The 13,065-nt window shown below is 33.5% G+C and overlaps 1 protein-coding gene across 1 annotated transcript in view; it reads left to right on the forward strand.

The window, feature by feature from the left end:
• Positions 1-871: 871 nt before the first annotated feature.
• LOC110020747 overlaps positions 872-13,065 on the forward strand; it is a 33,269-nt gene continuing 21,075 nt past the window's right edge. Inside the window, exon 1 of the mRNA XM_020718954.1 lies at positions 872-1,371. Coding sequence (XP_020574613.1) covers positions 889-1,341 — 453 coding nt within the window. The 5' untranslated portion in view covers positions 872-888 and the 3' untranslated portion in view covers positions 1,342-1,371. The remainder of the gene's footprint in view (positions 1,372-13,065) is intronic.

Genomic DNA, 13,065 nt, shown 5'->3' on the forward strand with positions numbered 1-13,065 from the left:
TTAGAATGATATTTAACACTAATATTAATAATAACACTACCATTATTATCCTCAACATATAAAATCATATCATTAAAATGATTAGCATTCCTATTATCAATACCAATAGTAGAATCACTAATAAGAACATAAGTAAACTCATTATTACCAGCGGTTGACAGAAAATGTTTAATATCAACAGATGACTCATTGCTAATAGAGACAACATTAATGTGAATACTAAGATAATGAATAATGACATTATTATTGTTAAATTTGTTAGGAATGTTTTCAGTTACCCTAAAACCAATGAACAATCTTGAAGCATTAACATACCTATTTATATGGATCCTAAAATTATTATTATTATTATTATTATTATTATTTCTATCTTTGAATATAGAAATAATATGATTATCAAAATGAGGGGATATTTTAGGACAATTTGAAAGGTTATGAATAAAAGTAGAGCATCCTTTCAAAATAGATTCTTTATATCTGAAAGTAGGGATTGAAATTATTCGAACATGAACGGAGCCTTAGGTCACTCATGCATTACACCCGAAACTTGCCATGAAGCCCCAACAAGATCCCATTATAGAATCCTTTGTTGCAAACCCACAATGCTCTCTCAAGCGAGGTTCTTAAACCTAGATTCTAAATTAAAATCATGATGGAACAAAAAAAAAAAGAATTAAAATCAATTAGAATAATTTTTTTAGTAGCGAGTTCCAAGAAATAGGTCATGAATATAAGAGGGATGGATGATTTTATATATTTCTCCAAGTTTTTATCCCATTATTAGATTCATTGGGCAAGAAAACGGGCATCTTCCATCGAGTGCTGGACTAACAGGTGCGTTTTCCTGTTCCTCATTTCCCCCTCATTCCCCTACAGAAAGAGGGCTCAATGGCATCAGCCATAGGATCTCTTGGCTTCGCCTCCTTCCTCAGGGCATCATCCATCGCATTCCGGCCGTCAAATCCGCAGTCCGGATCGACAAACCCCTCATTCCGCGGGGCAGGAATCTTTGCAAGGTTCGAGCGGCCACTGGAGGAGATCTACAACGTACGAGTTGAGCGCGGGGTGTCTAAAGAGCGGCTGAGCGACCTGAGCGTGGAGCGGTGGTCAACTTGGAAGACCGGAAAATGCCAGGTTCCATGGAACTGGCACGTCGATCAGCAGGTCTATATCGTCTCCGGCGAGGTTCGGGTGGTGCCGGAGGGAGAAAAGTCCGGCGAACGCTACATGCGTTTCGTTGCCGGAGATCTTGTACGCTACCCTAAATGGTTCGAGGCCGACCTCTTCTTCAACGGGCCCTACGAGGAGCGGTACCGCTTCCGCGCCTATGGAGATGATTGAAAGGGTTTGGTTGTCATCCATTTCTTGAAGGTAGGTGAATGTGGCACTTCTTTTGTTTATTCTAGTTTTTATGGAATATAGTTTCTTGGCTTCAATTTTTGTACTTGTTATTCCTTATGTTGGTTGAGCAATGCTGCACTTTTATCTCGAATGAGAAGGTGGAATGCAATTTATTCGAGTTATTGCTTTGCTAAAGAGTCCTCTCAATCGTTGGACTGGAAAAGATATTATATATGTTGTACCTGCACTTTTCCTACAAAACCGGAGATTACTCAACATCTTTTCATTTGTCATATATGAGTTTGTACTCTAAATCTGTCCATTGAAAATCACCCGTGATCATATTTGATTAGATGGATGAAAGAAGGGTTAGAAGCATAAGTCACTAAGGTATGCAGAGTGCCACTAGGGGTGTAAACGAACCGAACACGAACGAACAGAGCTAGTGTTGTGTTCGGTTTGTTTGAAATTTAATTTGTTTGAAATAGGCTCGTGTTCAAAATTGTTGGTGAAGTCACTGTTCGTGTTCAGTTCGATTTGGTCGAAATTAGTTTGAATTGTTCGGGTTGTTCGAATTGTCCGAAATGTTCGAATTATTCGAATTGTTCGAATCATTCTTATTGTTCGAATTTTTCGAAATTATTTATATTGTTTGAAAATTTTTATATTGTTATGAAACTAAAATATTATAAATGTAAAAATAAATTTAGATATTAGAAATATAAATACATAAAAATTGTGTAGTAGAATGGACAAGATATATCTCGAGCACCGGGAACTAAAATGGACAACTAATCAATCATATTGATGAAAAAAAATCAAGATAATATATAGATAAATAATATATATATATATATATATATTGAGTAAGGAGCATTATACGGCTCTGATTTCTATTAGATCAAAAGAGAGTACAAAAAGGGAGGGGATGTCGATCCCCTTAACTAGAAAAAAACAAAATACAAATTAAACTCACCCATAAGGGTTTCACCTTCCACGGTACAACTCCATTCAAATAAAGCTCCAAAATGTAAATACAAGTATATCTAAAAAGAAAAACAAAACGTATACCCATATATTTGAGATGTAACAATGAAGCCAAAATTTCTGTGTGCAGCATCTGAAGAAGACCTGAAGCTGCCACAAAGTCAACAGAAAATTCCTTCTGTCTAGAAAACAGTAACATAAAATCTTCAACCGAGCTGACAACAAAGCACAGTTGCAGCCACAAAAGCAGAGGGAGTCTCACACCATTGTCAAATCGCAGAAATACCTCCAAAGAAAACAATCCTCCAAGCAATAAACCAACATAACAGTTGAGAAATACAAAGAGAAACAATCAGAAAAAACTAAAATTGATGTGTGGCAAAAGGAGAAACTGAATAGTATAGAAAAGAGTGAAAGAAAAATGTAACACAACCGACTACATTTATCCATCAAGTAAATATTTAGAAAATGCAATGAAGCAAGTGTCAACCATTCCACCTAATTGAAAAGGTAAGAAATTCTGAAATCATTGAAACAACAAAAACCAAAGAAAATTTGCAGCTAAAATAGTAAGACGCACATGTGTAATTAGCTCAGTTGATATTAAAATCAAAGCAACAAAGAAAATCAGATAACTAACTCCTATTGTAAGGAGTTTTAGAGCCAATAAAACTGCCCAACCCTCAACCTCAAGAGGAGATGAAGCAAAGATAGGTGAGACAAAATAGGCTAGGCACTTCCCTGTATCATCCTGAATGAGGCCTCCAGCCCCAACAGAGTTAGAGAACCAACAACCATCAATATTGACTTTAGACCAGTCTGAGGAGGGGGGTCTCCAACTTATCAAAGTTGGTCTCTTATCCTGCTCAGGTATATGTAAAGTACCATTACCACGCAGCTTTCTACATGCCTTATGGTAATTAGCCATTATAAAGGAAACAATAATAAATGAGGAATGAAGGGAAATCATATATTTATAATTTTTTCGAGCTGACAAAATAAACCACAATATCATTAGAGAAAAATAATGCAATTTAACATATATATAGATTTACCAAAACCTACTGTAGCATGCATAAGCCCTTTCTTGCATCGCATAAAAACATGAATTTTTTGAAAAATATACTCATTCATAAGCTCTTTACTGCAGCATGCATAAGCCCAACCGAAACCAGGGAGGAGAGAGAGGGAAACATAGTCATTTAAGCAATGTGACATGTATGTATGTAGGGTTGTCAATGCTAAACAAATCCCAAGCATGGTAAACCCAACCGAAAGCAGGGAGGGGAGAGAGGGAAACAACCCTCTCACCAATTTTGGGAGTTGTTGCACCTCTCCAAAGCTCCTAAACTGACTTTTCTGGATCTAGTAATAGCCAAACATAAATACAACGCCAAAAAAGAATGATTAAAAAATATCTGAATAATCAGCATATCTGATATTATGTGAATTAAAAATTTAAAATTTAAATGTATCTCTAATTAAAAATTTAAAATTTAAATGTATCTCTAGTTGAATGCGAAAATAATAACAAGTGTCTAAAGTTCAAAACTACAATATATTGTAAATTCTTAGCAATGAAAAAAATTGCATATTATAGACTCGACTAATTTGACTTCATTTGTTTGGTAGTTGAATATTAAGTTTTTCCTCATTAAGGATCTCTTGCTGAAAAGAAATAATGAAAATAAATATTAATATCTAGCATTGTGAATAAATAAAATACACTAGAAAGTAGAAAACGACATACTTAATGAAAAAATTATCATTAATATCTTTGCATTTTTTTGAATAAATCGAATTCAACTTGATGCACAAACAATGCATTAAAGTTTTAGTGGATAAACTTCTATAATCATCCAACACCCTATTGTCTACACTAAAAGCTGGTTCTGAAGCAACCGTGATTATATATATTGATAGAATATCTCGAACCATAATTGAAAGTCGGGTATACTTCAATGTATTCATCTTCTACCAATCAAGCACATCCAAGTTTTCACTCGAGCGCACAAATAATCCATTCTCAAGATATACTTGTAAATCAAGTTTCGATGGTTCCACAAAACTAAAAGCTACAACAAAATCTTGAAACTCAAATATTGCGTTAAAATGACTTGAGGAACTCGTAGAAACATTTGTAGATGAAGATCCTTCATTGGAAACATTGCAATCAACAACATAATTTGCATATTTTTTTCACAAGACATCTTGAAGTGTTTTAAGATTTTGCTCAATCTCTTCATGTGAGTATATCTTCAGGAATGTGTGGTTAATAAATTTTAGTTTCAATCTAGGATCCAAAATTGTTGCAATAAACATAAGAAGATTACATTCCTTCGAATATTTGTTGAATTTGATTTGCATACTCATTGTCATATTTCTCATATAATTATCTTCTGACAATAACTCAATCAAAAACTTTTTAACATGCATATCTGTAGGTAAAAATATATTTGAAGTAGAATATAGAGTGCGAGAGTTCAGCTTTGTAACATTATTGAAAACTGAAAGTAACTTTCTGTTTTTAGCATATTTCACTCATTCTGAATCAATAGACAATCATTTGTAGTTATCACTAATCGCGTAGTGATAAAAACATTGTGATAAATAAATGCGAACTCCATGAGTTTTATCTAATAGAAACATCAATGAACAATGACCTTATAGTTGTAACTCCTAATTCTTTTGTCACTTCTACAAACTTATGCAATCTTTCAGGGGTTTTTTTTAGATACTTCATAGACTCTGATATTTTGGATGATTTCATTAACCTTCTTTAGTCTGCCTTGGATCATTATATTGATAATATATGTGCATCATCTTATATGAAAAAAAGACCGCGGAAGTACAGTTTTCCTCGTGATTGAAAATTCACTTTTAAGGAACTAGCTGTCACGTCTTTTTTATTCGCATTATCTAAAATAATTGTAGAGACTTTATTCTAAAACTTCTACTCCAACAAACACTCACAAATAACATCACAAATGTAAGTGCTCGTATGTGAAGACTCTAACTCAATAAAGTTGATAATAACTTTTGTTAACTTTCATGTTTCGTCGATATAATGAGCAGTGAAGGACATATATCCGATAGTCTGATTGGAGGTCCAACAATCTGTAGTTAATGATACCATGTGAATATCTTTAAGACAAGATTTAAGTTTTTCTTTCTCGCACTCGTAAACTTTCATGCAATTATTTTTTATAGTGTTTTTGAAAAACTCTAAAACTTAAGATTCAACATTTTCAACATTGTATTGAACCAAGTATGTTTAACTATCATGAATGGAGATTCATGTACAATTATCATTTTTGGAATCACCTCTCTTATGAGTTGTTGATCATAATTTTGAGGATCATAGAAAATAGAAATCTTTGAATCACTCTAAACTTCCAAAGGCAAGAAGTTCAACATATTTTTTCTTTTGTCTGATAAGTTAACTTATTGTTGACTATTTACTTTTATCTTAGCACATTCCTTAACATGCCTAAAAAGCTGTGAGGTTGTACCTGATTTTGGTTTGAGGATTTTCACCCCACAACAAATGCATTGAACAAATGATACTTCAACCCTCTTAGAATTTGATTTAATATCAACAAAATACTCCTCACACTGATGATTTTCTCTTCCTGCATTTCTTAACTTGCATTTCAGTAATAGTGCTTCTAAGAGTCAGCTTAACAGGTTGAGAATTATCAATTCTTTCTTGTTTTGCAACTCATGTTCGTTGTTTTGCCACTTCTAATTAATTTCATTGTTCTTTAGTTCCTTCAGAGAGCACATACGAGCTCAGTTGGTTGATCTATGTGAAAGATTAAAGATTTTGCAAGTGACAATGAAAAAGAAAATCAATTTTAGGTGTCAAGTGGTTTTCTTGCATTTCTGTTTGTGGACTTGTATTCTAAATGAAATTAATTTTGAGTTGGTTATGAGGAACGAATATTTTTTTAAGTACAATGTTTCAACATTTAATGGCTGACACATCCATGCAAAAGCTAAAAGATGTACTATTGAGTACAGCAATGTTGCGAGGAAATTGAGACAAATATTTAGCATAAATATCAATCTACTAATATTTTTTCTTCTGTTTAAAATGGAGAGCAATGCCTTTGCATTGCCCATAATGAGGCAATAGATATCGTTAATTGAGGGTGTTTTTGGCATCTGTGAGTTGTGAAAGAGGATAATTGTTTTGCTATTCTGCAATTTCTTGAGCTCTCTCAAGGAGAGAGTTCTCTTATGTAGTTTTTGTGGTTTGAGTTATTGACACTTAATGCCCTAGTATAATTGCTTTAGGGGACTTGTGGAGATTTCGAATTATACACTCTTTGACCATTTCATTTTTTAGTTCTCAATTCTTTTGGTTTCTAGCTAAATGCAAGTTAAAAAATGGGCTTCGATAAATATGGGCAGACATTTCCGTACATGCCATGTGGCGGTGAAATAGAAAGATCCTTATCCCTTCACCTTATGCTCTCATATATATGCTTAAGCTTTTAGATATAACGGGGGCAATATGACCCCATCTTGATTCAATCTTTTCAATAGTATGGGGGCATTTTATAGCCTTAAAACTTTTAAGGGTATTTTACATAATGTTGGCATGTTCTTACTGTTCAGTTTTAAATTTCTTTTTCATTTGCAGTACATGTACTTTTAAATTTTGAAATAGTATGATCGCTTTGGAAAAACCAACCTCTTGATCAAATATTTGTTTGTTTGTTGTTGCTTACACATTCATGCATGAAATCTCATGTGATATTATATTTTTATGTATAAATATTTACAATGTCAAATGTTGAACATGCTCAATCTGTATCAAATGATTAACAATTGTCAGTTGCAATACAAGAAAGAATTGATAGTTCTCAACCTGTTAAGCCGGCTGTTAGAAACACTAGTACTGAAATGCAATGTAAGAAATACAAGAAGAGATAATCATAATATGAGCAGTATTTTGTTGATATTAAATCAAATTTTAAGGGGGTTGAAGTATCATTTGTTCAATGCATTTGTTGCGGGGTGAAAATCTCTAAACCAAAATTAGGTACAACCTCACAGCTTTTTAGACATGTTAAGAAATGTGTTAAGATAAAAATAAAGAGTCAACAATAAGTTAATTTATCAGACAAGAGAAAAAATATGTGAACTTTTTACTTTTGGAAGCTCAGGGTGATTCAGAGATTCTTATTTTCTATGATCCTCAAAATTATGATCAACAACACATACGAGAGGTGATTGCAAAAATGATAATTGTACATGAATATCTATTCATCATTCATGATGATTGAACATACTTAGTTCAATCCATTGTTGAAAATGTTGAATCCAAACTTTCAGAGTTTTTAAAAAACACTATAAAAAATAATTGCATTAAAGTTTACGAGTGCGAGAAAGAAAAACTTAAATCTTGCCTTAAAGATGTTCACATGGTGTCATTAACTACAGATTGTTGGACGTCCAATCAGACTATTGGATATATGTGCTTGACTGCTCATTATATCGACGAAATATAGAAGTTAACAAAGGTAATTATTAACTTTATTGAGTTAGAACCTCCACATACAGATAATTACATTTGTGATGCTATTTGTGAGTGTTTACTGGAGTGGAAGCGTTAGGATAAAGTTTCTATAATTACTTTAGATAATGTGAGTAATAATGATGTGACAACTAGTTCCTTAAAAGTGAATTTTCAACCACGAGAAAAGCTGCACTTTTGTGATTTTTTTTTCATGTGAGATGCTACACACATATCATCAATGTAATGGTCCAAGATAGGCTAAAGAAGGTTCATGAAATCTTTCAAAATATTAGAGAGTCTGTGAATTATCTGAAAAAATTCTCTGCAAGATTGTACAAGTTTTTAGAAGTGACAAAATAATTAAGAATTGTAATTATAAGGTCACTGTCTATTGATGTTTCTACTAGATGGAACTCAACTTTCAACATGTTGGGGTCCGTATTTATTTATCACAATGTTTTTTATCACTACGCAATTAGAGATAATAACTACAAATGGTTGTCTGTTGATTCAACATGGGTAAAATATGAGAAAATCAAAAATTTTATTTCTGTTTTTAATAATGTTACAAAGATGATATCTGACACTTTTTATCTTACTTCAAATATATTTTCAACTGTAGTTATGCATGTTAAGAAGATTTTGATTGAGGTGTCATTGTCAGAAGATGATTATATGAGAAATATGATTATGAGTATGCAAATCAAATTCAACAAATATAGGGGGGAATGTATTCTTCATATATCTAATACAACAATTTTGGATCCTACATTGAAACTAAAATTTATTAGCTATACATTCCAGAAGATATACTCACATGAAGAGGTTGAGCAAAATCTTAAAACAGTTCAAGATGCCTTTTGGGAAATATATGCAAATTATATTGATTGCAATGTTTCTAATGAGGGATCTTCATCTGCAGATGATCCTACGATCCTCAAGTCATTTTGATGCAATGTTTGGGTTTCAAGATTTTGTTGTAGCTTTTAGTTCTCTGGAAATATTGAAATCTGATTTATAAGTATATTTTGAAGAAAAATTATTTGTGTGCTTGAGTAAAGACTTTGATGTACTTGATTGGTGGAAGATGAATATATTGAAGTATCCCCGACTTTCAATTATGGCTCGAGATATTCTATCAATACCTATAAACGCGGTTGTCTCAGAATCAACTTTTAGTGCAGACGGTAGGGTGTTGGTTGATTATAGAAGTAGTTTATCCACTCAAACCGTTAATGTATTGGTTTGTGTATCAAGTTGGATTCGATCTACTAAAAAAATGCAAAGACATTAATGGTAATCTTTTCATTAAGTGTACAGTTTTCTACTTTCTAGTATATTTTATTTATTCACAATACTAGATATTAATATTTATTTTCATTATTTTATTTCAGCAAGAGATCCTTGATGAGGAAAAACTTAATATTTAACTACAAAACATATAAAGCCAAATTAGTCAAGTCTACGCTATGCAAATCCTTTCATTACTAAGAATTTACAATATATTGTAGCTTTGAACTTTAAATACTTGCTATTATTTTCGCATTAAACTAGAGATACATTTAAATTTTAAATTTTTATTTCACATAATGTAATATATCTTGATTTTTATTTTACCATGCTTGGGTTTTGTTTGGCATTATCTTTTGACAGCCCTACACACATACATGCCACATTGCTTGAAAGACTATGTTTTCCTCTCTCCCCTCCCTGGTTTCGGTTGGGCTTATGTATTTTGCAGGAAATGACTTATGAATGAGTATATTTCTAAAAAAATCATGTTTTGATGCGGTGCAGGAAAGGGCTTATGCATGCTGTAGTAGGCTTTGTTAAATTTATGTACATGTTAAATTGCACTATATTCCTCTAATGGTGTTGTGGTTTATTTGTTCAGCTCGAAATAATTATAAATATATAATTTCCCCTCATTCCTCCTCTATCACAGTTTCCTTTATGATGACTAATTATCATAAGGCTTGTAGAAAGCTGAGTGGTGATGGTGCTTTACATATACCTGAGCAGGGTAGGAGACCAACTTTAATAAGTTGGAGACCCCCCCCACTCTTAGGCTGATCTAAAGCCAATATTGATGGTTGCTGATTCTCTAACCCTGCTGGGGCTGGAGGCTTCTTTCGGGATGATGCAGGGAAGTGCCTAGCCTATTTTGCATCAACTATCTTTTCTTCATCTCCTCTTGAGGCTCAGAGCTGGATAGTTTTGTTGGCTCTGATACTCCTTACATTAGGAGTTAATTATCTGGTTTTCTTTGTTGTTTTGGTTTTAATACCAACTTAGTTGATTACACATGTGGTCTTTATTATTTCCGCTACAATTTTTTTTTTGGTTTTCGCTGTTTCGATGATTGCAGAATTTCTTACATTTTCAATTAAGTGGAATGGTTAACACTTACTTCATTGCAATTTCTGAATACTTGATGGGTAGATGTAGTTGGTTGTGTTGCATTTTTCTTTCATGCTCTTTTCTATACTATACAATTTCTCCTTTTGTCACACATCAATTTTGGTTTTTCCTGGCTGTTTTTCTTTGTATTTCTCAACTATACTGTTGGTTTATTGCTTGGAGGACCTTGGTTTGTTTCCTTTGGAGGTATTTCTGCGGTTTGACAATGGTGTGAGGCTCCCTCTGTTTTTGTGGCTGCGACTGAGCTTTTGTTGTTTGCTCAATTGGAGGTTTTCTGTTACTGTTTTTTGGACAGGAGGAATTTTCTGTTTTCTTTGTGGCTGCTTCAGGTCTTTCTTCAGATGTTGCACGCAGAAATTTTTGCTTCATCGTTAAATCTCATATATATGGGTATACATTTTTTTTCCTTTTTGGATGTAATTGTATTTACATTTTGGAGCTTTATTTGGGTGGAGTTGTACTGTGCGAGGTGGAACTCATGGGTGAGTTTAATTTGTATTTTGTTTTTCTAGTTAAGGGGATCCATCTCCCCTCCCATTTTGTACTCTCTTTTGATCTAATAGAAATCAGAGTCGTATAATGCTCCTTCCTCAATATATATATATATATATATATTATTTATCTTGATTTCTTTTTATCAATATGATTGATTAATTGTCCATTTTAGTTCCCGATGCTTGAGATATATCTTGCTTAGTCTACCACACAATTTTTATGTGTTTACATGTCTAACATCTAAATTTTTTTTTTACATTTATAATACTTTGGTTTCATAATAATATAAAAATTTTCAAACAATATAAATAATTTCGAACAATTCGAACGATTCGAACGATTCGAACAATTCGAACGATTCGAACATTTCAGACAATTTGAACAACCCAAAAAATTCGAACATTTCGAACCATTCGAACTAATTTTGAACAAATCGAACCGAACACGAACAGTGACTTCACGAACAATTTCGAACACGTATCTATTTCAAACTGTCGGTCAACTTTTTCTTTGATTGATTAATTATGAAAATATGATATATGAAAATAATTTTTGAGATTTAATTTAAGTATAAAAGATATATAGTTTGAGCTTTAAAAGTAATATGTTTTAATTTTTTGAAAAATGAGACCAAATGGATCTCATTAGTCTGATAGTTTGCATAATCGTGCCTGATACCGCGAATATTACACCCTCCCAAGAGATAAGTGTAGACCTCAGCGATAGACGCAATCCTGCAAACTAAGAGATTTGTGACATCCGTTTGGTCTGCGAACCTTTTATATATGACCGACAAATTCCCCTATTTAATACAAAGATTAAATAGGGTTTATTTTACCTGGGTTCCAAGTTCCCTATAGAGGCAAGCCCCTATAGTTAATTACATCCCAAACGACGGGCGTCACATGAGAAAACTCTCGATAATGATCAATGGTTCTAGTCTTCAAGAATTCAAGGTTCAGGTTTTCAAGATAGGATGAGGAAAATCAAGTGGGAATGACTCAATGCGGAACACTTATTTTTAGGAGTCCAGAGGAAGAAGAAGGTAGGGGATGTCACTGATCCGAGGTAAATCGCGATGACTTCCCAGACTATCCTATAGTGTGCTACATTTTTGGAGACGATGTTAATTAATTGTTTGATCCTGCCAGTTTTATTATTTGGGACTTACATCTGCATAATCTGCATAATAGCAAATAACACGCAGAGATAAGAGGGTTTACGTTGTACCACACAACAACCTCGAAACCTAAAGCAACCTCGAAACCTAAAGCGAGAAACGAGTTAGGACTTATGCTGCACAACATGATTGTGCAGGGGCCTAAAAGAAGGTAAGGATTTACGTCGCTCTAGGCGAGTTACCTCAAAATCCTATGGGTTGTTATTATGCTAAAGAAGAGATAATGCTGAAGAAGGTCCCCTGCTGGCTCCAAGCTCCTCATTCTGCTGCCCACAAAGTTGGTTCCAAGCTCCTGTCGTCGCGATGGCTCCAAGGTTTAAGTGTTTGAGATTGTTGATTTGTGTTTCACAGTTTTGGTGTCAAAGTTTGGTTTTTGTTTTGTTTCAGTTTTGTTTCAGTTTCTGGTTTTACATGCAGAGTAGTAAAATTGCAATTAAATAAAAAGTACTTAAAATTAGTAAAATTGCAATTAAATAAAAAGTACTTGAAAGGTAAAACGCAGTAAAGTAAAATGCTGTAGATAAACTGTAAAAGCAAAAAAAACATATGACGACATATGAAAGATCAGGACTGAGTATAAGACTTTGGTGAAAGTGGGGGCTCAGAGCTGGGCTGTGTGCTTCCCGATCTTGAATAAGAGTTGTCAACTCGACACTTTACAGGAGGTAGTTCTTAACCTCAATCCAAGTGACTAGTCGTTGACCTTTATAAATTTTCATAGGAAGATTTTCATGCAAAAGTTATTATTTAAGTCTTTCTTTTCTATGAAGAGTTCTTTTAATCATGCAAAAGAAATTTTTATTTTATTTTTATAAATATTTTTGTAAAGTCGTACAGTCCACAGACTAGTCACTCTAATCGTGCTAGAACTACTGACAACCTAAGAGTGTCGGGGGCAACAATCCCATCAAGAGTCGGCGAATAGTATCATGGATCCTTTCCTCTCCCTTATTGAAGATCCTTGAGGTAGGAGATATTATTCTAATAATTTCACTTCGTATCTCTCGTTTAAGCACACATAAGCAATGTCGTCATCGCCCTCGCCACTTAGACTCTAGACTCATCCTAGTCCGATGATCTATATGTGGCGTTAACAAATTTCCGTAATTTCGAG

Source organism: Phalaenopsis equestris, unplaced genomic scaffold (genome assembly GCF_001263595.1).
Source record: "Phalaenopsis equestris unplaced genomic scaffold, ASM126359v1 Scaffold000107, whole genome shotgun sequence".
Classification (NCBI taxonomy): Eukaryota; Viridiplantae; Streptophyta; class Magnoliopsida; order Asparagales; family Orchidaceae; genus Phalaenopsis; species Phalaenopsis equestris.